Raw genomic sequence first — 26177 nt, forward strand, 5'->3', positions numbered from 1 at the left:
CCTCCCCACCTCCTCTGCCCCCTCCCAAACTGGCACCCTTCCCGCACCCCCAATGTCAGCCTGGCCCTCCTCCCCACGTCTCCTGCCCCTTCCTATCTGCACCCCAACCCATCCCCAGCCTGTTCTCTACCTACCCCTCCCCGTACCCCCTCCGGAACCGCACTCTGGACACCTCCCTGACGCCCCTCGCCCTCCTCACCTCCTGGACCACAGCGCCGCCCCAACCCCTCCACATCTACCTCCCTGCCCCCTTCCCTACCCTTTCCCTTCCTTTTCCGTCCGCCAAATGGGATCCCAGCCCGGTCCCCGCCCAGGACTCCAGCCCAGCCCCGCCCCGCCCCCTCCCGGGACCCCCGCGGGTCGCCGCCAGCCCGCCCCTGGGCCCGCTTTCAGAAAGACTTCCTGGAGCCTCCTGCCAGACCCGCTGAGGTTTCGCCCTGGCTGCTCCTCCTTGCCACCCCCTCACCCCATCATGTGAACACAGACTCGCCTCCCTGCACCGAGCAGGCTGCGGCGGCTCATTAGCTGTCAGGGGCAGCGTTGGGATGGCCGGCGCTTTGTTATTGGAAACTGGCGTGTTTACCAGCGGCGTGCTAGGTGGGTAGCTGGCCTGCTTGGCTGGCATCCAGGCACCCTCTTCCTGGGGAGGCGGCCCTTGCCACCTGGAACTATTTCCTCACTCCCCAGCACCCCTCCCCCTCACTTTGCCTAAGCCCAGCGTTCTGGATGCTGAAGGGACCTGGGGATGGGAGTCAGGACCTTTCTCCTCCTCCATACCTGGAGGGGGGGGGCAGCTCAGAGGTTCAGTGCACCACCACTATTCTTCCGTTTTCTCAGACCAGACCCTTCAAGGTCCTCTTGGAACCCCTCTTCTTCTGGCTCCCCCATCCTGAACCCCTCCTCTTGCATCTGCTTCGCCCACCTGCCCCATCCGGCTCGAGTGTCACCTGCCTATAGAGCAGCTTCTGACAGGCCCCCCACCCCCACCCCTCACTGCCCTGTTCCCACTCCCATTCCAACCCCCCAACCCAGCGGTCAGAACTTGTTCCAGAATCCAAGTCAAAGGCGGTCATTTCTGGGGTCACCACCCTCGGAAGGGTTTCCAGTCTCAAAGGGAATAGAATTCCGTGTACCCCCACACTCCTCACAGCTACAGGGCTCCCCTTCGTGCCTGCCACTTGGCCTCCCCGCTGTTCCCCAACACCCTGAGCGCATTCCCACCCCAGGACCTTTGCACTGGCTGCTCCCTCTGCCTGGAAGACTCTTTCCCCCAGAAAGACCCCCCCTTGAATGTGTGAGTGAGCGAGTGAACGAGTGAGTCAGGACAGGGAGCAGTGAAAGAGCTTGGCTTGGAGGTCTGGGTTGAAGCACTGCTCTGTAGCTTCTGGAAGCTGGGCCCGCCGGTGTTACGGAGCCTGTCTGAGTTCATTCACGCACCGCACCCTGTTTCTCAGAATGGTGATGCTGAAGATGTGCACCGTGCTAGAGAGTGGCCTGTGACTGCAGGCTGTCCTCCCCTTCTCAGCACCTGCGTTTCAAAGTTGCCTGGTGTTCTCGGCGGGGAGGGAGGCCCAGATGCAGGCGCTGGGACAAAGGTGATGAGGCATCAGCCAGCAGTTCCAACCCGAGGTTTCCCACTCCTGGGTTTTGCCAAGTGCGGCGGTCGAAGGGTAGACGGAAGGAGGGGCAGCCCTTGGGCCAGGATTGCAGGCTGTTAAGGTTTGTGAAAAGAAACAGCCCTTGAGTTTCCGGCTGGAAGGGAGAAGTTGGTCTGCTCTTCCTTAGAGTCTGTCTTTGAGATCGTGTCCCTGGAGGGTTTTCCCAGTGGTCCTGGAACCAGACAGATTCACAAGAATCACACCCTGGGATGAGACTTAGCCCAGTTGTCATACTTGCTTTCTGTATAGTCGCCAAAGACATGGCTCTTGGCAGGTGGAAGTATTAGGTTTGTGGGGCGGGGGGGGGGGAAGGGGTGCCCCCTATTCTCAGGGACTTAAGACTTCCATCATGGAGGGAGATGTGTGGATGTGGTCCCGGAGACCAGAAGAGATCTGGAAAGTAAGGAAGCAGGGACGTTCAGAGGGACGTTCATGGCATCTTTGCCCTTGACTGCCGAAATGTGCGACCAAGGGGCCCTCCATTAAGTGAACGGATAAATGCACTGAGACCTTCAAACCATGGGACGCTGTTCAGCACTAAGAGGAAATGAGCCATCAAGCCACGAAAACACACGGAGGCACCCTAACTGTATATACTAAGTGAAAGAAACCAATCTGAAAAGGCTATATACTGTGATTCCAACAATATGACGTTCTGGGAAAGGCCCACCCGTGGAGACCTTAAACGTGTCCCTGTGGGTTGATCAGCTGTAACAAGTGTACCACTCTGACGGGGGACATTGGTAATGGGGGAGGCTGTCCGTTGGGGGGGCAGGGCAGATGTGGGAACTCTCTGTACCTTCTGCTAAATTTTGCTAGGAACCTAAACCTGCTTTAAAAAATAAAAAGTCTCTAGTGGCCCTGTGTTATTTATGGATCGAATACGTATTCTTGGTCCTGGAGGTCAAGGGCAGTATGTAATTAGACTCTTCCTCAGCCCATCCATGCTGCCACCCTCTCCTGGGGGCTCCAAGGTGGCCTCGGCTTCTTCCTTCATTTCTCCAGGACCATGCTTAACATGGCTGCCCCGTGAAAGGGCTCTCCCCCCTTTTCTCTGGGTGTCTCTCTTCTGTCTCTTAAAACGACACCTGTCGTTGGATTTAGGGTCCCTAATCCAGGGTGATCTCATCTCAAGATCCTTAACTTAATTCATTATATCTGCAAAGACCCTTTTTCCAAATAAGGTCACATTCACGGGTATCGGGGTTAAGAATTGGACGTAACTTCTTGGGGAGACCCGTCAAGCTATAACGCCCCTCCCCAGGGCAGTAGTGAGGACCTCATCCACGGTGCCTAGAGCAGGGCCTGGCACACAGCGAGCGCCCAAGAAATGTTAGCGGTACCAACGGTGGGTACCATTCTCCTTGCCTGCTGGGAGAACAGGGAGGATCCCGGACCCCCATCCCCCCGTCCCGTGAGCTGTGCTCACCGGTGCTCAGGGACATGGGTCCTGTCTTCACCTGTCCCCGCCCTTCAGCTACCCCCACCGGTAGCCCGGCAGAGGGGTGAGGGTCCTCGCTGTCACCCATGCGGCAAATACTTGGTCAGCGGGACCATGTGCTCACATGGTCACGGGGCAGTGGCTCTGCTCCCTTCCCCAGGAGGTGGACGCCGTACAGCCCTTGTCGTGACAGCTGTGCGCTGGATGCGTATGGCCCTTCATGGGGTCACTTTGCTCCTGCAGGTGAAGTTCTGCAGCCCAGGGCACCGGGTTGGGCATCAGACCCGGCAGGTTGGAGTTCCGGCTCTGCCGTCTACCAGCTGAGTGACGTTGGGCATATCACATAGCCCCTCTATGCCTCAGTCTCCTTGCTTTTGGGTTGGGCATAGTGCCTCCCTCCTGGAGCTGCCAGAGGACTGGGGTGGGGGGGCGGGAGACCTCGGCAGGTGTCCGCACAACACCCCTGGTTCTCCCCGTGGCTCCCACGGGCCAGTTCCAGGCAGGACCTCCACTGGAGGCTTAGCAAGACACAGGGCCTCGTGGGAGGAGGACACTGCTGCCTGATCTAATCTGAGGAGCTTCCCAACTGTCTGTTCCTACAGCTGAGCCGGCGGCAGCCAGAATGTTCTGGCCAGGCCCGAAGAGCGGGCGAGGCCAGTGTGAGCCTCCACTGCCGGTCACTTGGGCAGCTCAGCAGCACGGGGACAGGAAGGGGGAGCCGCCTCTAGCCTCAATCCCCAGCAAGGAGTCCCGGTGCCTTTGCCCCCTCCAACCCGCTGGGGTCACTCGTCAGTGGGGGGACGCAGAGGGCGAACCGGAGGCAACACAAAGAGCACGCTGCCCGCAGAGTGCGGAAGACGGGGCTCCCGGGAGGGAAGGGGGAAAGATTAGAAAATCCAAAATGTCTCAAGGGAGTATCCCATCATTGACATTGATTCTGAAGGGTTGTCTTTGAAAGAAGGGTTGGGGGGCTGCTTGCCTGTTTGGGGGCGACAGGCCAGCACTGCCGATGGGCGAGAACTGGAGGCAGCCGGTTGGGGTTCATTCCTAGATAAAAAAAAAAAAAAAAAAAGCTTCTGTCCCAGAGAAGAAAGGGCTAAGGACCCAGAGCGCTAGTATTCAAACCTCGTTTTATTTTTTAGCCACAGAATCTGTACAGAAATGGCTGTTGTGGACGAATAAAAGTGACAATGCTCTGAATGACCCGGGTGGGGGGAGGGGCTGGGACCCTGTCGACCAAGCCCCCGCCCCCCCAGCAGCCCTAGAGGCTCCTCACCTGATTCCCTGGGTTCCCAGAACTCAGCGTGAGCACCTTTCTCAGGAAATCCTTGGATAGTCCTGACAATGGTCCCTCCCTTCATGGGCCAGGACTGCAGACAAGAGGGTCTGGTAAGTTGGGCAGAAGGATGGAAGTGGAGAGGTCACTACGATTCTGCGCTTCTGCCCCAGTTAAGGCTGCGTCTAGGAGCAAGGCAGCGAAGCGAAGGTGGGGATCCTCTAGGCAGCCGTCACCCCACTGACTCCGGTTTTATGGGGAGAGAGTGGGATCTTCCTCAAGCAAGGGTCTATTTCTGTCCCCGAGTTAATAATAATAATAGCTAACATTTGTCCTGTCCTTTCTCCATCTTCCCAACCACCCTTTGAAATAAACAACCTTAATTTATAGAGAGGTTCAGTGGGTTTTTCTAAGTTCGTGTAACTTCTGAGGGAAGATCAGAGACGTGAGTCCCATAGTTTCTGGCTCCTGAGCGTGTATTCTAGACCATTCTTCTCAAAAGATAGGGCATCTCTTTTTGGAAACGGGCAGGGCTGTGAAAGAGGGGAAAGCTTAAAATTGGACTTGTGCTGTAGAGTGTGTGTCGGGGCTCCGAGCATCTCCGGCCCGCACCCCTGCACACCGCCCCTTCACCCCTCGCTGGCCCCACAAAGCTCTGTGGCTTGCTCGTTCTCATCAAGCCACAAGGATGGATTTTTACGAACATCCTCTCACTGGAGATGCTAAGGGTGGAGGGGAGCTATGCACCCTCAAATTCGTGACCCTCCCAGCCCACACCCCGGCCGTGGTTTGGGGTCTCTCGTGGCTATTTTCTTCCTCCTGGGAAGCCAACTCTGCTCCGCTTTGGTCTAAGACATGGGGCCCACAAGACATGAGCTGTTCTGCCAAAGACCTTCCGAGGGACTTAGATCTTTCCAGGGCTGCCAATTATAAACAGATGCTCCTCCTGGGACCCGCCCGGGACCACCCAGCTCATGTCACTGGGGAGGGGGACCATGCTGTCTGCCGCTGAACTCCTGCAATGAATGCCAAGTGCAGGCCTGCATGCAAGCGCCTCTGGGCAAAGAAGGCAAGGCTGGGAAGAGTCACTCACTGTTCTCTGGTCAGCAGATTTTTTTCTAGAGACCTCTCTGGGCCAATCGCATGTGACAGTGTTCGTTGGTTTCTGCTCTTGCTGGGTGCTGAGGTTACCAGATGGATAGAATGAATAGGATCCCCCCCAGGACCTTGCGAGCTTGTGCGGGAGGCAGGGGGGTTCATGCACAAAGATCAGTGTTGGCGGCTGGGAATGTGAGCCTTGAGGCACACTGCCCTGCGGCTTCTAAGGGGTGTGACCTTGGGCGCGTCATTTTACCTGTTTGAGCCTCACCTGTAGAATGGACAGAGTAACCATACCCGCTCACGGAATTGTAAGGGTGAAAGAAAAAACACACGGAGGGTACCCCACCTATATAGTGACGTTGTTATTGCCGGAAGGCTCGAAGGAGCAGCCAGTAAAGTTTCACAATGGAGGGGGCATCCAAGCAGGGTTCTGCAGGATGAATAGGAGTCCGCACGGATGCTTAGCAATTAAAGCGGAGGAAAACAGCATGCTGGGCCCTAGGTAGGGCCTCAGGGAACTCAGAATGAGTGAGATTCATTCCTCACCATCCAGGAGACACGATGTAGATGGGAAATGGCGATGACAACACACTTGGGGGCCAAGTTCAGCGCATGATGTGTGGGCGTCAGCCCCCACCTGTGAGCTTCCTCTCTCATCCTCACAACCAGGGGGAGAGAGATCCCAACAGACCCTCACCTCACAATGGATGGGAGCTCGGAAGAGGCAGAGCCAGGGGGCTGGGGAGCAGGCAGGGCTTGGACCCGCGGTGCTGAGTTCCCTGCGTGTCAGTGATCTGTTTGCGGGGTGATGTGTGGGGAAGCTTTCATTCTGCGTAACTTTTTAAAGATCTTAATTCACGGGAGTTGTCCTTTAGAGAGTTTTCCCAGAACAGGCATAAAGAAGCAAAGGATAATCAGCCATGATCCCACCCCCGGCCCCCCCCCCCCCCCCCCCCCCCCCCCCCGCTCTTTAGGAAGCCTGGCGACTTCCCTTAACCCGTTATGTTTTAGAGTTGAGATTATCCTGTAAGGACCAGGCTGCAGCTCTTTTCCTGAACGTTAGATCCCTCAGCACGTTCCCAGGTCGTAAACACCCATCATTCTAATGGCTGCAGATGCGGGTGTATCAAGAGGCTGTGTCGTAATTTTCTCAGCATTTCGTCTCCATGAGAAATAGTAATAGAAAACATGTTTTGAATGCTTGGGTGCCAGCTTCAGCGTTCTCAATCCCCACAAGACCCCGTGATGAGAGGAAATGGCTTCTCTCCTACTGCGAGAGTGCATGCTGGCGAAAAACCTCTGTTCAAACCCCAGCTCTCTCACTCAGTTGCTGTGTGACCTCAGACAAGCTGCTCAGCCTCTCTGAGCCACCTCATCTCTACAATGGGTATAATATAGCTACCTCATCAATCCCCAATTTATGGATCTATGTTCTAAAGGTTTATTTTTAAGTGATCTCTTCACCCAATGTGGGGCTCGAACTCACAACCTTGACATCAAGAGTCGCACGCTCCACGGACTGAGCCAGCCAGGCGCCCCTCAATCCCCCAGTTTAGATGAAGTTCCCCTATGTATTCTTAATCCCACTGCCATAATCTGTGTCCGACTGTTTTCTCGCCCATCACTGTCTTCCCTCCCTGGAGCATGGGCTCCCAGAGACAGGGACTGCGTCTGTGTTGTTCTCTGTTGGGTCCCTAGTGCCAGGCACAACGTCTGGTCCATATGGCAGACCCTCTGGGCGGTCCTGGTGGGCAAACAGCTGGGTTTGCTGTGCACGTGGGGCGAGACAGACAAGCCAGGTCTGGGCGGGCGCCCTTCGAGGACACGGGGGACTTCAGAGCGGGACTCTCAGAGCTCAGGGGGCCCCACTGCGCCTGGGGGGCAGGGGTGCATCTGCCTGAGGTCAGGGGCTCCGGGTTCTGATCCCACCCCCACTGCCCATGGAGGGTGACTTTGGGCAAGTCACTTAGTACCTCTGACCTCACGCTCTCCTCAGCTGTGAGAACTGGGTACAAGTGGCCTTCAACTTGGGGCTCCTCGGGCTCAGGCTGGCTTTGAGGGAGAGAAGGGCAGGGACCCCTAGCCAGAGAGGGCGGCCGTGGCCTGGGAGGCTGGACATCTTGGTCCCCTTCCTTCCACACAGCCTGACGCACAGGCACTAACCATTGTCCCAGAGAGGATGGGAGGCCACCAATGTGAAGCCAACTCGAGCCCTCATTTTATCAACCTGGAAAATCTGAATGAGTCCCAGGAGTCAGGGGAGACTGGCTGGGGGTCCACGGGCTCGTCACCCTCCCCCCTCCTCTCCTGCTCAGCCCACGCTCCTCTCAGACCCCTGCCTCCTGCCTGCTCGTCCTCTCCTTCGTTCTGACACGGGGTGGGACTCTTGTCCTGTCAGCTGTCCGGAGTTACCCCCCAGCTGACTCTGGACAGACCTGCTGGGCTGAACCTCCCAGTTTTCTGGTCAGTGACTGGGTGCCCAGAGGGGTTGAGGACGGGCACTGAAGGAGAAGCCAGCAAGGCCCAGGTGAGGTTCACCCATCACCTCCCATCCCCAGAGGACCACCAGCAAGGCGCCCACGTGGGGACCTGAGCCTCTTTCTCATCTGAGACTCACCCGCTGCCCCTTTCAAGGGTCTCAGCCTTGGACTTGACTCTTCACCTCACAGCACAGCCCCAGGATGGTTTTGAGGCTCTGCGGAAAATCTGGGTCTCACTGAATCTCGGTCCAAGCCTGTGTTGAGGGTTCTAGGACCCTCAATGGCTCCGTCAAGGAGGATAGGATGGTCTCAGCCTTCATATGTCCTCCCCGCCTGTCCCACCTGTGGCCCTGAACTGTTGTCATTCATTCATTCAGCGAACAGCACATACCGTGCTGGGCACTGGAATATGAAAATGAACAAGCCGGGATGGAGGGCCTTCAGGGGGCTCCCAGCCCGGTGGGGTTGGCGTGGGGTGGGCAGAAGTCGGACCTGCCATCTTGCCCAGGGAGAGCTGGGGGCTCTGAGCACACACATGAGGAAGCCAGCCCACTGGGGCATCCTCAACAGACCCGAGAAGAAGAAGGCCCCTGCCCATGGAAAATGAGGGGACACAGCGTTCCCTTTGCCCCCCTTACCCCAGCCCGTTTTCCTCTTCAGAACATTCTTCCAGCCACACAGACAGTCCTGGCCTCCCTGGTTTCTTGATGGCTGGGCACCTGGGCAGAACAGAGGCCGGTTAGACTCGACCCTCCTTGCCCTACCTGAGGACTGGAGGTGGGGGGTTGTCAGGAAGAGTTAGTTAATCTGGCCAGGAGCCCCTGGTGCCCCTTCTGCTGGAACCCCCTTGCATACCTGCGTGTGCTGAGAAGCAACCCAAGGTTGCCAGAATGCAGCCTACTGTGCGCGTCGCCACCCCAGACTCTCTGGGGTGCTTGCTTGTGCTCCCAGGACCCCTGCACCTTGCCAACACCCACCCCAGCTTTCAGGTTCCCTTCTCCTTCCACTTGTCCAGAAATTGTCAGAGTCCTCAGAGGCACTGCCTTCTGCCAGACCCTAAGGAATGGTGCAAAGCCCGTGGTCCTGTTCCCCATGGGAGCTGGAGATGGGATAGGCTTGGGCAGGGACCGGGGGAGGAGGAAGGAGGCCAAAAATCACCTTCACCTTCTCAGGCTGACATATTCAGAATTAGACAGAGGGTGGTTGGATGGTGAGAGAGGGTGGGTAGAAGGAAGAAAGGAGAGGTGGATGAAAGAATGGATGGATGATGGATGAGTAGATGGATGGAAGGACGGATTGGGTAGGTGGATGGATGGACTGATGGGTGAGTGGACTGATGGCTGGCTGGCTGGATGAGTGAGTGGATGGATAGACGGATGGATGGATGGATGGATGGATGGATGGATGGATGGATGGATGGACGGACGGATGGATGGATGGATGGATGGACGAGTGGACTGATGGACTGATGGCTGGCTGGCTGGATGAGTGAGTGGATGGATAGACAGATGGAAGGATGGATGAGTGGATAAATGAATTGACAGACAGATGGGGTAACAGAGGAAGATGGAAGGAAACTTGGGTGACAAGGACTACAGGAAAGGGTGAGGTTTGGTGGGGTCGACGATGCTTACACCCAACTACCTTCCTAGATGTTTGTTTTCTTCTTCCTGAAGCGAATCTCCCTGCATCCCCTGAAGGAACACGTTCTAAGTCTGTTTTTGTCCAATAGACAAGAAAGTGTCCCTGGGAGACCATCTAATTGCAGTCTGTTTGCCCATGAAGGACTTTTGCGGTCATGGAGAGCCACTGATGGAATCCTTCCTTGTAAAACACTTCCTGTATTTTCAGACTTAATTATAAGAAATCAGTGGTTGCCCTAGGTGGGGTCTTCAAACCAGCTTTCCCAAGAATGTTTCAGGGGGTGAAAAAGCACTTTTATTTTCTTTTTTAAAATGTTTCAGGAGCACCCGGGTGGCTCAGTCAGTTAAGCATCTGAGTCTTGATTTCGGCTCAGGTCATGACCGAATAGTTTGTGAGATCGAGCCCCACATTCAGGCTCTATGCTGACAGTGCAGAGCGTGCTTGGGATTCTCTGTCTCTCCCTCTCCCTCTGCCCTTTCTCTTTCTCTCTTTCTCAAAACAAATGAACATTTTTTTTAAAAGTTCCAAAAATTTTTAAAGCGCTAATAAAAAAAAAATCAAGTCCATTAGAGAACACAGGCTCACTTTTTTTCTTTCCTAATAAGATAAAGCCCATTGCTTTTTTCAGGTTATTTGTACATTCCAGCCGGTTTGGGGGGCACACCAGGTCTTTTGTGTATACCGCCAGCTCCTCCCTTTGGGGGCCCTTTCTGCTTAAGTCAAAGTTCTGAGATTTTAAGGGATACAGTTGATAGAACTGTTCCCACCACCAACTACTTGTCTGAACGACTTTTATTTCTCCTGTGTCACTGACTGGAGAAATCCATCAGAATCTAGGCTGGTGTGATTGGAGCGACTTGAAAATATCTACTCGCCCTACACGGCCTTGCTCTTCTCATTAGTTTCTTCTAGAAGGAGAAAATCTGTAGTTGGACATGGAATGTCTTCCTTGTAAAGGACCCTAGTTTCACACACTGGGGACCATGTTGGGTTTCATTTTTCAAGGAGGAGTTTCATTGATAATTTTAGAAAGAAGGAAGAAACAAAAATAGAAACCCATTAGACCAATCCCTGAGAAAACCTCCTCTCTTCCTTTCACCGATGCCTTCTGGCCCCTGCCTCAGTCCCCCCGCACTGATGAAGCTGAATGTTATTAGGGTTCTTAGTTCCCCGTTCTTCCAACCCTTTTTTACCAACAGGGACCTCTCTGGACCCAGGGGCACGTCATGTCTTGGGGAGGTGGGCTGTTCTTGCTTAGGTCAAGGTTGAGAAAGAACCAAGCTTCTCTTCTGAGCGTTTTATGGCCAGCCATTCGTAAATTTGTCCAACCCTGTTAGGAGTCCATTTGTTGGCCCTACCGGGGCCTCTTCCTAGTGCAATGGGTCCCACATTTATTACCTGTGGGGATGGCAGCATTTCCTTCTCAGTGGGAGCCTAGGTGCCTGTCTTCACATCCTCCTTCCCAGTGGGACCACAGTGAGGTGGGGAGTCCACTTCACTTCTGTGGGCCTCTTGGCCAGGACCTTCCAGTCCATTCTGGAGACCGGTGCTCATAAACCTGGCTCCAGACCTAATGGATGAGAAGGCCAACTTGTTCCTGAGAACATTCTGGATCATACAGAAGGAGTGCTGTCACTCCAGACTGTGTAGGGTAACTAGAATCTGTTTGGTGGGAGGCGTTCTGTTGAAAGGAATGTATAAGAAAGACTTGTATGGGCGCCTGGGTGGCTCAGTTGGTTAAGTGTCTTCAGCTCAGGTCATGGTCTCACAGTCTGTGAGTTCAAGCCCAGGGTCAGGCTCTGAGCCTGGAGCCTACTTTCAATTCTGTGTCTCCCTCTCTCTCTCTGCCCTCTTCCTGCTCACATTCTGTCTATCTCTCTCTCTCTCAAAAATAAATAAACGTTAAGAAAGACTTATAAATAATGCATCAATTGACTGGTCATAAATGGGCTCAGAAACTGTCTGTTCACTTCAAAATAGGCTCTATCCGTTTATTTTTTTTAATTTATTTTTTATTTATTTTTGAGACAGAGAGACAGAGCATGAGTGGGAGAGGGGCAGAGAAAGAGGGAGACACAGAATCTGAAGCAGGCTCCAGGCTCTGAGCTGTCAGCACAGAACCCGATGTGGGGCTTGAACCCATGAACCGTGAGATCATGGCCTGAGCTGAAGTCAGATGCCTGCCCAGCTGAGCCCACCACCCAGGTGCCCCAGCTCTATCCCTTTAGGAAGTCATCTTGTTAATGTGCTTGGCACACTGTCTTTGTATGGAATCAGGGAGGCTAGCTATTGACTTGCCAATTACTTGGGCAAATTGCTGAATTTCCAATGCCAACCATTGAATCACGATGGCTCATTTAATCACCACCTATTTGATGCTGTCATCCTCTCCTTCCAGATTGTTCTCTGGGGCCGGACTGAGAAATGCCTGAAGGAGACGACAGAGGAGATTCGGCAGATGGGCACCGAGTGCCACTACTTCATCTGTGACGTAGGCAACCGGGAGGAGGTATACCAGACGGCCAAAGCTGTCCGGGAGAAGGTAAGTGCCCAGGAGGGTCTGTCCTGAGCTTGGCTGGACACAGGACAACGATACCCAAAAAGAACATTCTAATCTGCATGGCCTGGGAGAGAGCGTTGCTAAAGGCAGAATGGCTATTTTCGGGGCATGTTTGGGGACTGTCCCGGATGCTGGCCCAAGCCGTATGTGCACGTCCATGTGCGTGCATGCGTGCGTGCGTGTGTGTGTGTGTGTGTGTGTGTTGTTTGGGGCAGGGATTAGGGGTGTGGGTTGATTATATAACAGGAGTAATCACCTGTTGTCCCCTTTGGAAGTTGAGACCTGGTGAGTTTCTGGGGGGCAAATGTCCCGTCCCCCTCTGGAAAGATCCTTCTCCTGGCACCCCCCATCTGGTCATGCTGGTGAGCTCCAAAAGAGCAAACCCTGTCCTATTTGGGATCTGGCACTTGGTAAATATAAGTGCGTCTATGTAACAATAACCTCACGTACTATTAAACATGCTCTGTGCCGTAAAGTCTAACTCTCAGATCAACCCCGGTACGGCCATCAGCTCCATCCCACCCATCCAGATTCATGCTCAGAGACATGAGGTGGCTGTCCAGCGGCACACAGCAGGTGTTGAGGGGGGCGGGTCCCCCCTTTGGGTGCAGGCCACCCAGCGGCACCGGCTGCCCTAACAGCCCCGCGGCCCCCTCGCCCACAGGTGGGCGACATCACCATCCTGGTGAACAATGCCGCCGTGGTCCACGGGAAGAGCCTCATGGACAGTGACGATGACGCCCTTCTCAAGTCCCAGCACATTAACACCCTGGGCCAGTTCTGGGTAAGGGCTGTCCCGGGCCACAGCCGGCCCTGGGTGTGGCCATGACGTGTTCCCACCCTCCCGGGGGCCGCAGGGGAGTGGGGAGAGGCTCACCGGGGCTTGGGATGGCAGAAGACAAGGTGGCCAGGTAAGAGCAATGCCCGGCCAGCCCCGGGAGACATCTGGACGTAGAGAAATGTGGAGCTCAGTGCCCTGCCATGGGCGGGCCTCGGCCCCCTCCCGTCCAGTCCCAGGAGAGCTCAGCCACGGATGGCGCACGCGCCCAGGGCGGCCGCGCCCCCCAGAAGAAGCTTTAGAGGGGCTGCTGGAGGCTGCGGCCGCTCCACCCTGACCTCCCACCCACCCTCAGACCACCAAGGCCTTCTTGCCGCGCATGCTGGAGCTGCAGAACGGCCACATCGTGTGTCTCAACTCCGTGCTGGCGCTGTCTGCCATCCCCGGCGCCATCGACTACTGCACGTCCAAAGCCTCGGCCTTCGCCTTCATGGAGAGCCTGACTCTGGGGCTGCTGGACTGCCCGGGCGTCAGCGCCACCACCGTGCTGCCCTTCCACACCAGCACCGAGATGTTCCAGGGTATGAGGGTCAGGTCAGTGAGCAGGGACGCCCCTCCCCCGGCCAAGCCCCACAGCAGATCCGGCCGGGACGCGCTCAGTACGCACAGGGAGCGCTGCAGTTTAAACACATCGCGGAAGCCCTTGACCTTTGGCTTTGTGGTCTCATGCCTGATTCTCCATGTGCGAGGCCGTGGGGCGCTGTAGTGGCTTAGGGTCTTGCGTCTCAGGTCAGAGAGCTCTTAGAAAGTATGGGTGCTACACGCATGCAGCAGAATTGTCCCCAAGAGAAGAGTGCTAACACATGAAGAGTGTGGATGAATCTCAAACGTATTATGTTGAGCCAAAGAAGCCAGACGCTTTAAAAGAGTGCATTCCAGGGACACCTGGGCGGCTCCGTCAGTTAAGCACCTGGTTTCAGCTCAGGTCATGATCTCCCTGCTCGTGGGTTTGAGCCCCACGTCAGGCTCTGTGCCAACAGCTCAGGGCCTGGAACCTGCTTCGGATTCTGTGTCTCCCTCTCTCTCTGACCCTCCCCCACTCACACTGTCTTGCTCTCAAAAATCAATACATTTTTAAAACAAATTTTAAAGAGTGCATTCTACACGAATGCACTATGGGAAACTCTGGCACAGGCAAAACCAGGCCAAGGTGATAGAAATTAGAATAGCAACCATCTCTGGAAGGGTGGGGACATAGCCTGGGAGGAAGCACAAGGGAACATTCTAGAATATTTAAAAATGCTCTCTCTTCCCGATCCGTGTGGCAGTTACATAGGTAAAAATTAATCATGCTATACAACCTAAGATTTATTTCCACTTTTTATTGTATGCAAATTATAGCTCAATTTAAATAAATACTGAGGCCCAGCTGCCTGTCCCCTGGGCCAATGGGACTCCAGGGAATGGGGACTGTTGGTTGAGAGCTCATGCTTTGGAGTCCGCCAGCCGCGGGGCTGACTCACTTCTACCTGTATCATACCACGTGACCCTGTGTCCGGTTAGTTCCCACTGCAGCCTTCATTGCTCGTCGATAAAACAGGAGGATGAGTGGGGCGCATGGGTGGCTCAGTCAGTTGAGTGTCCGACTTTGGCTCAGGTCATGATCTCACAGCCCATGAATTTGAGCCCCACATGGGGCTTGCTGCTGTCACCGCAGAGCCCCACGAGCCCACTTTGGATCCTCTGTCCCCCTCTCTCTGCCCCTCCCTTGCTCATGCTCTTTCTCTCAAAAATAAATAAACATTAAAATAAAAAAATAAAGTGAAACAGAATGATAAGGATGTCCACACCTAGGGTTCAGTGATAAGGAGAGAATGAGATCTGGCATGGAACACTGCATGTGTATATAGTAGGTGCCCAATAATGGTGCTCCGGTGACTTACAGCCATGAAGGGGCATAAAGCTAGAGACAGACGACAGTGGGGAATTATCCAACAGCTACTTTCCTTGCTTTTGCAACGCAGCCTATAATAATACATTTGCCTTCTAAATTATACACATCATGTTCTTCCACACATGAAGATGGCGTGGAGGGTCATTGCGAGAATTTGATGAGATGGTTGGTGGATGGCATTTAGCATAGCACTCAGTCCCCCTTGGCTGTTACTACTGAGAACGGTTTGGTCATCCCTTCTTCTCGGCACTTGTGAACTCTTGGGCCAGTCTTGCCACCTCTCTGAGCAGAAATTTGCTCATCTGTAAAAGAGTGGAAATCATATTTCCCTCTGGGGATCTTTGGGAGGATTATAAATAATACACGTGAGGCAGCTGGTGCAGAGCCGGGCATTCTAGATGCTCAGTAACGAACTGCTACTCTGCCCGCTGCGTGACATTTTATTATTTTTTTTAAATGTTTATTTATTTTGAGAGAGAGAGCGTGCACACAGGGGAGGGGCAGAGAGAGAGAGGGAGAGAGAGAATCCCAACATGGGGCTCGAACTCACGAACTGTGAGATCATGACCTGAGCCAAAATCGGGAGTCAGATGCTTAACCGACTGAGCCACCAGGCGCCCCTGAGTGACATTTTAAAGGAAGCATTTTGGAGAATGGGTCCCAGGGGGTGGGCGCCAAGACCTCCACTCTCCAGGCTAGACTCACTGGGAAGAAGGGGAGGAGGAACTCCTGACATTTCTGGGGCAGCAGGCGGGGGAGGGGGGGAGAGTGTTGCAAAGGGGACTCAAGTCTCCCAAGCAGGAGAAGCCAGAGGGCCGGCCGGCCCATGGATGTTCTAGCCGTGGAGATGGTCCGCAGACGCACTTGCTTCTCTAGGAGAAACCCATGGTGTCTCTTCCTGCACCAGGTTCCCCAACCTCTTCCCCCCACTGAAGCCGGAGACCGTGGCCCGGAGGACAGTGGAAGCCGTTCAGCTCAATCAGGCCCTCCTCCTTCTCCCGTGGACAATGCATGCCCTCATTATCTTGAAAAGGTATGGGCTGGGGGAGAAAGCTCTGGGTCAGGCTCACCTGTGAACCCTGGCGGGGGAGAGGCGGCAGGAGGAGAAAGTACATCTGTGATCGATTACTCATGTCTGCAGCGGGTGGGAAAACCAGTGATGGTGGCCTGCATGCCAGGGGTGTCCTACACTTGACAGGGAGCAGCGGTTCTCAAACTTGTTGGTCTCAGGACTTACGATCTTAACAATTAGAATAATCCAAGAACCTTTTTATATGTGTCATATTTATTACTAGTAACTGTATGAGAAATTAAAACGGAGAAAAATTGTTGCAAGATTTCTGTATTTGCTTCTATTTAAAAAATTGATTGGTTGAGAAGCAGCAGTAATAAAATCCATTCCATGTTCACAGAAATATGATATTTTTATAAAAAGTGTATTTTCCAAAAACTACATAGTAGGAAGAATGACATTGTTTGGCATTTTCAGAAAGTTCTTTCTTTATTGCCTGACATAATTGAAGACCACTGGATTCTTCTCTCTGATTCTACTGGGTTATGATGTCACAGGTCACAGAGCCTCCAGAAAATTCAGCGGCACATTGTGAGAGAAGAGGGTGCAAAGGCAGATGTGTCTTAGGGTTATTACAAAAACAGTCGGACCTCTGAAGAGATTTCGGGTATCCCCCGAGGGTTCCTGGGCTACACTTTGAGAACCGTGGTTCCTGAGCCTGGTGCTTGGCCCCTGGGTTCAGGAAGTTCAATGTAATGGGGAAAACCGGGATTGCAGTGTTTGGGATTCACAGAGATGCCCCCAGGTAGGAGGGGCCAGGACAGGCTACCTCAGGAGGCAGGCTTTAAAGAAGAGATCATCCTCCTTCAGAACTGGCCCAGCATCACATTTCCTAGAACTTTCTAGACTTTGAGCAGCACACCTGCCCATCCCGGTCCCACAATGAAGGGGCCATTCCAGGTGTCCCAATGAACATGGTGCATTAGGGAGAGCTTCGACTCTGGGGCCCCAATGACCGTGGACCCCCAAACCCCCAGCTCGCCTGACCCCTCTGACCTGAAAGGCGCCCAAGTGCCTTCTTCAGACCTCAGCTCCCAGGAGCCCAGGTTCCCCTCTGGCTGTGTGTCTACAGCTGAGGAGCGGCTCCAGCTGCAGGCCCAGAAGCTTCCTCACAGAGGGGATGCGTCAGTTGGTCCTTTTTTCTCCAAACTCAAAGCTCTTTCAGAGACAAAGTAGGGGGGCGGGGGGGCGCCTGGCGGCATTTGGGCCACATCTTGGCCTCCCTTAGTCCATCCTGACCGCAGTTCCGACATGCTCGTCGGCTGCCTCTGTGAGCCCCTAGGAGGGTAGAGCCTCGTGTCCTCACCAGGATGGGGCTGCCGCCCTCCACCTCAGGGAGCTTCTTAAAACCCTTTCTGAACATTCTGGAAAAAAGCTGGTTTGTCTAGAACAGCTCAGCGCTTTTCACAGTAAGCCCCGCAGCCTACATTTCCTGTTCTATCCTCCACTACTTTTCCATGAGAAGCAGAGGCCACCCCACCCCCAACCCCTGCCCCGCACCGCCCCTTCTCACTCCCACCAAGAGAAATCTTTACAAGCTCATCTCTAGTACTACCCCGCCTCCAGGGAGCCTCCCAGATTGCTCTGGCTGGAAGCGAGCCTTTCCCATCCTGCACCTGGAGTGGTCCAGGGCCCTTCAAAGTGATTTGCATATGGATTAGGGCCCTCTCTGTGCTGAGCCCCACACTGGGTAGTCGGGATCAGAGATGAAGTATCTGTCCCCAATGAACTGGCCAAGGAAACAGCGAGAACCCCACCAGGGCCCACTGGGGGAGCACAGGGGCTTGGGAGGCCCAACGAGGGGCCTGGGGGTGAATCTGGGAAGTTTCCCTGGAGGAGGTAGAAACAGTGCCTAACTCCTCCATCCCAAGTGGCAAATATTTGTCACATAAGTGGCTCGTGGAGGTAACTGATCTCCCAGATACCCATTGGCTCCAAAGTACTAAGAATGTGGCTTTGAACGTTTGTTTCTACCAGCCACCTTTACCTTTACCTTGGACACATTGTTTATCCACTGATTTGAAAGCCTCTCCTCCATGGCGGGGTGGGTGGGTGTGGCTTGGAGGGAGGGGTGCCGGCAGGCAGGCAGCGCATGGGGACCCTTGCTCTACTATGACCTGGCGGCTGGAGTCCCCACTGACCCTCTTCTCTTCTCCCTCCCCGCTCCCCAGCATACTACCACAGGCTGCACTGGAAGAGATCCACAAATTCTCAGGAACCTATACCTGCATGAACACTTTCAAAGGGCGGACATAAAGGCAGGATGCAGAGACACGCTCGAAAGCCACGGAACCTGAGGAGGCCACGGCACGTGGGCACACCCCCATGTGCCTGTCCCTTGGCACACTTCTGCTGGGTGAGCGGGACTGCTCCTGTCCCCAGGAAGAATCCAGGTGAACCCCCAGGCCGGCCCCAGGACCTTTGCACAAGACTGATGGGCGTAACTCTGACCCCCATGGGGAGGCAAGAGACCAGCCAGCAGCCACCTTGACACTTTCATACATTTCTGATTCTGTAGAGTTTATTGTTAAGTCGCTTCTCGAGTCTAACCAGCCTTAGCAGTATGTATAGACTCTTTCCAGAGGGTCTATGCCCAGATGTTCTTTTCTTTCCAAAATCCACCCATCCTCTGCTTGTGCAAACTGGTTGTATGGCAGGAATGGTAAATAAAGAGATGGTTTTTGCGAGTTCTTTTGTTGAAATCCCTGAACCCCAGGTCCTTGCCTTTTGGGAAGGGACTGATCCCAACCACGTAACCCTGTCTTGTAAGAGGTAGTTGGTCTCCTCGGGGTCCCCAGCTGCCGGGAGTGAAGCGGGTGAGGAGAGGGCAGAGATGGCGAGAGGTATCAGAGCCCCAGCCTGGGGTACACGTTTCCTTGCCGCTTCCACCATGCCCCTCCCAACAGCCATGAGTCGGGGGACACTTTGCACCCCCCTCCCATCCCCCGATACAGCCTTAATGAACTGGTCTGTGGAGAGCTGCCCTCCGCTCTGCCACAGCCCTGCCAGACACAGCACGGCCAGCTCGGGAGAGCAGAACTACTTAGTGAGCACCACCGTCCACTGAGCATGACTGGGTACTGAGGGCAACGTTGGTGAGAAGCCACAATTCTGACGCCCACCAACAACAGTCCAGTGTGAGGAGGGTGCTATGGGCCCCTGACCCAGACTGCACTGCAGGGGATACAAGTGACATAGCAAAGGGGCACCTGGGGGGCTCCTTCGGTTAAGCATCTGGCTTCGGCTCAGGTCATGATCTCACAGTTCATGGGTTCGAGCCCTGCATTGGGCTCTGTGCTGACAGCTCAGAGCCTGGAGCCTGCTTCCGATTCTGTCTCCCTCTCTCTCTGACCTTCCCCTGCTCATGCTCTTTCTCTCTGTCCTTCAAAAATAAACATTAAAAAAAAAAAAGTGAAATAGCAAAGAATGTAGAGGTCCAGAATGCCACGACGGACCCGGGCTCAGTCAATGGGGAAAATCATGGCCAAGGAGACAGGAGAGATGCCCCGTGGTTCCCCGGTGTGTGCTCTTCCCTGCCCACAAGCCCAGTAAACCTGACCTTGGGCTGGGGCACAGGTGGACGATGGCCTCTGTCCACACAGCTCTTGAAGGTGGGTGGCCAGGTGTGGGGCCAGTGTTTACACACGACTGTGTAAGGCCAGTGTTTACACACGACTCACGTTAGCAGAAGATTAATCTCATAGCTCAGTCTATTGTCAGTCAGGTCTGTGTGCAGAAATGCCAAGTCATGATAACATCCACTGTTCGTGTAGTAACTGCCAAGTGGCTGCCGGGTCGCGGGCATCACATTCTAACGGTTAATTATCCACTGTACCTGGCAGCAGCTCCCGGGAACCCTTTCCAGCAGCCGCAATGTCTATCAGCCAGGAGACGACCCCAGGGCTCCATGACTTCAACAATGGAGGCTTGTCTTATGATTGCCACTTATCCTTCAAGGGTGGTGGTAGCTCTGCTCTGTATCCTCTTCACGCCAGGAGCCTGGCTGAGGGAGGAGCCTCCGTCTGATGGCAGAGCTAGGAGACACATCTAGCCACCCAACATTGGCTCTGAAAGTTTCTGCCTGGAAACAATGCATGTCACTTCCGCTCACAGCTCATTGGCCAGAACAGGTCATGTGGTCCAGACGGCCATGAGTGTGGCTGGACATACAATCTCCATGGAGAAGAGGTCCGTAATTTTGAACTGTTATGCAATCTGCCACACCGTGGAAGTTGTCCATAAGAATATAAGGGAGAAGTAAAACAGGCAGGGGATGGAGGGAAGCCAATCGATGCCGCCCAGGGATGTGGTGGCCTCTCAGTGGTTCACACCGGGTCCTGAGCAGAACCCCAAAAAAGGCTGGCCTTTTGGTGGGGGTGGTATTGGAAAGATTGTTTTCCAGGTGAGAAAACAGACTCAGAGCAGGGAAATCATGTGCCCGGGTTCATAGGGCTTGTAAATGCCAGAGGCAGATTTTGAACCTGGCTCTGAGCTGCAAGCCCGTTCACACCAGCAAGAGACTCGTCACCTTCATTTTGGTGCTTGAGGACATGTGTCACAAAGTGGGAGGAGGGGAAGAAAGCTGCTATCGGCGTTCCCCCAGCCCCCTTGCTAGCCTGGTGAGGTCAGGCCTGGAACGTCCACGGACTTGGCCTGCCGCTCTGCTGTCCCAGAACCACAGCCAGATGCCTGTCACTGGCTCTCACGGGAGACGGGTTCCAGGCGGGGGGGCACATCTTCTTGGGCAGGGAGAGATGAGGAGGAAGAAGTGGCGATCCCGTCTGCTGAGCCAGTCAGTGTCCAGGGCAACTGCCCCCTTCCTGATCATCTGTGGGCGGAGGGCAAAGTTCTGAGGTTACAGCTGGCTCCAGGCCAACCTTATGGAGGGAATTTGACTCCGGAGATTTCCACGAAATTGCATGTGACCTGCAGGCCAGGAAGACGGTCAGGATCCCAGGGGTCCAAGTGGACTCTGGGAGTGACAGGGCCAGCCAGCGTCCCCCGGCCCCCCCTCCCCCAACCAGGGCTTCATGAGAATGGAATTGGTTTGGCCGTTGAGGGACCTCACATCTTCCCAGAGCCCCAGGGGCTCCTGCTGACAGCCAGGCATGGCTGGTCCCACCCCGACCCTCCCTCTCTGCTGGGACACTTTTCAGTCTTTCTCTGGATCTCTTCCCAGAGGAACCAGGGAAAAAGCCTTGGGCAGATTCCCAGGAGGCCCTATCCTGGTCCCTCCCCTAGAATGGTCTGGGTGCTTGTAAAGCTTTGAGAGTGAGGGAGATCTAATCCTGTCCGCGACCTTAGCCAAGACACTGAGAGTGACAAACACTGAACCCTGGCCCCCTGACCCCCGAGGGGCAGCACAGGGCATGCCGACCCTGCAGAGGAGGCTCGGGCCCTGGGAAATGACCCAGTTGCCAAGCCAGGGGCCCCTCCCTATCTCCAAAGAGGGCCAGGGTGGAGGTGGGCACCAAGCCCAGGGAGGCGCCAGACCCGAGCCCGTCCTGGCAGGGTTCCAGGGACCTGGTTATCTGGCCTGGCGAGTGGCCAAGAGTTGAATCCTGTGGTCACAGCCGCGCTCCTGGGACCAGAACGCTTTAAGTGGAGTCTCTCCTTCTCCGGCCAAACCGGCAGCCGGGAGGGGCCAGGGTGACAGAAAGCTCCTGGACTGACCACAGGGCTCAGCTCTACCCCCAAGCCCCCCCCACAAGAGCCCTTCTGCTGGGGCAAACAGCCCATCATGTGCCTGGAGATGTCCCAGTCTGATGGGAGACCAAAAAAGGGAGCTCGGTCACAAACAAATGAATCCGGCTGTCCCAGGGAAGAAAATGCTTGCAGGTGGGTGGATGGGGCTGCTGGGTGGGGGAGGGCCGCTGTGGGGTGCTGTCCCTCCACCAGGGGGGTGCCTCAGGGACTTCTCCCTCTGAGGGGGCTTCTCTGATTTTCAGGAAGGGGATCGTGAATAAGAGCCCAGAGGTCCATGTTTGTCAAGAACATAGATATACAGTCACTCCTCATTCCGAGCAAAGCAGGGGGTGACGACGGTGTCCCTCAGCACAGAAGGGAGGCTGGGAAGTGCCTGGGGCACCCCAGTCACTCTGCGTTCCCCTCCAGTAGGGCCCTTGGACCAGGGTGGGATTCTTTAACACACTTCTCCTAGACTGCGGCTGTGGGGCGGAGCCTGGGCCTGGGGGCCGCTGCCCCCCTCACCTCCCATGCCCCACCTCGCCCCCAAGGCCCTCAGCTTCCAGAAAACCGGCAGATCCTTGAGTACCAGCTTCTCCCAGCCCACCGTGGCCCAGAGGCTCCCCAGGAAACAGGAGGCCCCAGCATTTTCGGGGACAAATCCAGACTCTGGAGTTCACCGGCTCTTCTCCTGCCTGTGCGTGAGGTCGCCTTTCCTCTCCTGCGGAAGAGACGAGATGTGCCTGCCCCCTTGCCTCCTGGGCAGGGAAGAGCGTCCAGTGCAAAGGTCCTGGAAACTTCTGGAGGCGGGTGATGCGATGCTGCTGGCTCCCACAGCTCCTAGCCAAGGCCCAGCTGCCCCTCGGGACACGTAGCGCCACCGTCTTGGCATGGCCTTCCTGACTTGTGACAGCAGCATGCTCTGAGGCCTGGCGCTAGGTCCTTCGAGGCTGGAGCTCACAAGACCCCAACATGGGGAGTAGGAGTAGCGGCTGGGAGAGCCCCCGGGGGAGGGCGGAGCGAAAGGGTCGGATGGAGAAGTGCTGCATCCGAGCAGGGAAGGGTGCTCCCATCTCCCAGGACACGCGGGCAGGGCCGGGCATTTCCCTGGGCACCCCCACCAGGCTTGGCTCTGGGCAGGCCCTTTGCGCCCATCTCTCCGGGGCTCAGGAAGAAAAGAATCACAGAAGTTCCCCCTGGAAAGGCATTACCAGGTGTGACATGATGGTCCCTGACCTGCTGGGCAGCCGCTCTTGGCACGTGGATCCCTCGGGTGGATGGCAGACCTTGGGGCAGGGCTGCCATTCCATGCTGGCCGGGGCAGGCCGTGCGGGGCAGCCTGGTGGCGGTGCACAGCTGTGTGGCCCCAGGGGTCACACGGCCTTCTCTGGATGGGAGCAGCTGCAAGCGAATATTGCTGCAAGGGCCCCAAAGCCTAGATGCCAGGTCGCCAAAGGTTACCTGGTCCTGCCCGCAGCCCCTTTTCCAGGCCCCACGAGCATGCCCCCCGTCCCGGCCATGGTGGCCCTGGCAGCCTCCCAGATCAACCTCACCTTGACTCCATTCATTGGCTGCCTCATCAGATCGGAGGTGGGCAGGCACCATTATTAATGTCCCCATAGGTGACGGTTGTATGGAGAGTCATGTGCTCCGGGTGTACAATTCAGGGGTGCCTGGTGGATGCTTGGGGCTGTGCAACCCCCACCGCAAACAGCTTTGGGGACAGGCGTGCAAGGTGTGGCCTTTCCTTTTTTTTTTTAATGTTTTTTTTTATTTATTCTTGAGAGAGAGAGAGACAGAGCACCAGCAAGGAAGGGGCAGAGAGAGAGGGAGACAGAATCCAAAGCAGGCTGCAGGCTCCGAGCTGTCAGCACAGAGCCTGATGTAGGACTCAAACCCATGAACCGTGAGATCATGACCTGAGCCGAAGCAGGACACTCAACCGACTGAGCCCCCCAGGAGCCCCTGGGTGTGGCCTTTCCTGTCTGGCTTCTTTCACTCAGCAGACGCGTCACTTAGCAAGTCACACGGGGCATCTGTGCCTTTTCACGGCTGAATAATCTTCCATTGCACGTGTCTACCACGGTCTGTTGACCGAGTCCTCACCCTTGGAGGATCTTCCGGGCCATTTCTATTTACTCGCTCTCTCGGTCTGTCTGTCTCTCCTCCCCTGTAGACCAGAAGCTCCGTGAGCAGCTGGGCCAGTCCACACAGGCCCCGCCCCCGGCGGGCAGTCGCCACGCGGTAAATATTTGCTGTCTGGAGGAGGCAGGACCGAGCCTTCATCAGAGGCAGCCACCGTCAGCGAGTCGCCTTCTCACCGCACACCCCGTTGGCCCGTCCACCCCCCTCAGACTCCGGATGGGCCCCTGAATCACAAAACCAACATCTGCCACGCAAGGAGCAGGGCGACACCCCCGTGATTCCCAGGAGGCACGCTGATGTTTCCGTTGGTTGGGACACTTCTCCGTGGGGGACCGTCCTGTGCACTGCAGACGTTCGGCAGCATCCCTGGTGTCTTGTCGCCAGATGCCTGGAGCCCCTTCCCCTCGGGTTGTGACAACCAAAAATGACTCCGCAAATGTCCCCCAGGGAGTTGACGCCCGTCCCTCCCTCCATGTCTGCACACATTGTCCAGTCATTCCCATCACAGGCCAGAGCCCGAGAGCTGGCACCACGGGCATGGCTGGCAGAGGAGGCGGAGGCCCCGGGGAGGCTTACTGGCCTGACCACGGACCCTGGCCACAGCTCCAAAGGCACATGGGAGGCTCCCGGCCCAGGGTGGGCCCTTCACCGGCAGGCAGGAGCCCGGAATCCAGGCGGCTTCGGGCCCTTCCGGCCTCCCGGGTCACACTTGACGTTGCTCTGCCTCTGGACTCGGTTTGAAAACTCCCTCACGCCGCCCTCTTGGTGAGTTCTGCCAACGCTGCAGAATTTTCCAGGCTGCTCCCCCCCCCCCCATCAAATCCTTATCATTCCTTTCATTTTTCAATGTTCACAAGACAAAGGAAATAAGCACTTGGAGGAAGACACAAGCTGTGTTGTGCCTTAGCTGCCGCTGTGAGGTAACCGAATCCTGCCTGGGGAGGTCACACTGGGGGCGGCGCGCAGAGCCCAGCCTGTGGGCGCATCGGCTTCCGCGGCCCTGGCAAGCTGACAGGAGGCAAAATGCCCCCAAACCCCACGCTGCACTCCCCGTGGCTGCTTACAGGGGGTGGGGAGGGGTGTTCTGCCCGGCCCACATTTTCTCAGCTGTCCAGTCCCCCCGCCACTGGCTGAGGGTCGGCTAATAGCCTGGGAAGCAGACTTAACCAGGAGCCAGGGCTGGACTCAGAGAAGGGCCAGGGTTAGACTTTGGAGGCAGCCAAATCTGAATCCTGGCTCTGTGAGGCAAATCACGTAACCCCCCAGGGCCTCAGTTTCCCCATCTGTACGCTCCCTGCTGTGGCCAGCACGGAAGAGGATCCCACCACCCACTTCTCTGCATCACTTATTTGAGCAGAAGGCTGAGGGAGCATCTGATTGGTGGAGCCCCGATCACATGGCCACGGGTCAGCGGCCAGGAGCAGGGAAAGCACAAATGGGGCCTCTCTGTAGCCCCTGGCTTCTGACCGGAGTTCCCCGGGGCCCACCCTGAGCTTCAGAAAAGAGCTGGTACCCTGACCCACAGACGGTCCTCCTCGGGACACTGGCAGACTCCCTGAGTGAGTCCCATCCGCAGTGATTCCTGCTCAGGCAGAAGGGGGGATTTATTGGTTCACGTAATTGGAAAGCCGGATGATAACTGATTTCAGGTATGGCTGCATCCAGGGGTTCCAGCGATGTTCCCAGGGCCATCAGGACCTTCTGTTCCACAGCCTCTGTGATGGCTTTGCTCTCAAACATCTTATTCTAGTGACCGCAAGGTGGCTGCTCCACTCCACCCTCATGTCCTCTCAGGCCCAAGGGCAGCAGGGGAAAGAACGAGTGGATTTTCCCCAGTCAATCCGAGTTAGTTCTGATTATGTAGGGTTGGCTTGATTTGAGTCACATGTCCACGGGGATCCAATCACAACAGCCAGAGAGGAATGCAATGCTCTGATTGGCCAGACCTGAGGCCTGCAGTCCTTCCTCCCAGCTTGGAAGGAAATCAAGCCCATTAAAACTCGTGGATTGGAGGTGAGAGGGCGTTGGGTCCCCAGAAGTCCAGTGGGGTGCCCTGGCCCAGAGAAAGATGAAAGGGTGCCGGCTAACAAAAGCAGCCAGCACCAGAGTGACCATTGGTGGGCTCCCCGACTTGCCGCCGGCCATGCCCGACGGGCAGTCAGTCCTGAGTTCCCAGAGCAGGAGCTGGGCCTCTCCTGACTGACTCTTGGCCGGCGTGGTGACAGGCGGTTGGCGGCCCCCTGCTGACCTCTGGCCCCCGCCTGACTGGCAGGCAGCAGGCACCCCAGTGGGCAGTTGGCCCTCACAGTGCTTGGCAGTCTTCTCTGGCAGTCCTTGGAGGGGGCTGCCCCGCGGGGTGCAGGGGGATGATCTGGGCTCACCA

At 55.8% G+C, this 26177-nt stretch overlaps 1 protein-coding gene across 2 annotated transcripts in view; it reads left to right on the top strand.

The window, feature by feature from the left end:
- Positions 1-18651, top strand: part of DHRS3 (dehydrogenase/reductase 3) — a 39903-nt gene extending 21252 nt beyond the window's left edge. For both annotated transcript variants that reach the window (XM_029948582.1, XM_029948581.1), the window contains 5 exons: positions 11999-12142; positions 12825-12944; positions 13294-13532; positions 15800-15925; positions 18136-18651. In XM_029948582.1, coding sequence (XP_029804442.1) covers positions 11999-12142; positions 12825-12944; positions 13294-13532; positions 15800-15925; positions 18136-18220 — 714 coding nt within the window. In that variant the 3' untranslated portion in view covers positions 18221-18651. The remainder of the gene's footprint in view (positions 1-11998; positions 12143-12824; positions 12945-13293; positions 13533-15799; positions 15926-18135) is intronic.
- Positions 18652-26177: the final 7526 nt, after the last annotated feature.

The sequence above is a fragment of the Suricata suricatta genome, chromosome 8 (assembly GCF_006229205.1).
Source record: "Suricata suricatta isolate VVHF042 chromosome 8, meerkat_22Aug2017_6uvM2_HiC, whole genome shotgun sequence".
NCBI classification, from domain to species: domain Eukaryota; kingdom Metazoa; phylum Chordata; class Mammalia; order Carnivora; family Herpestidae; genus Suricata; species Suricata suricatta.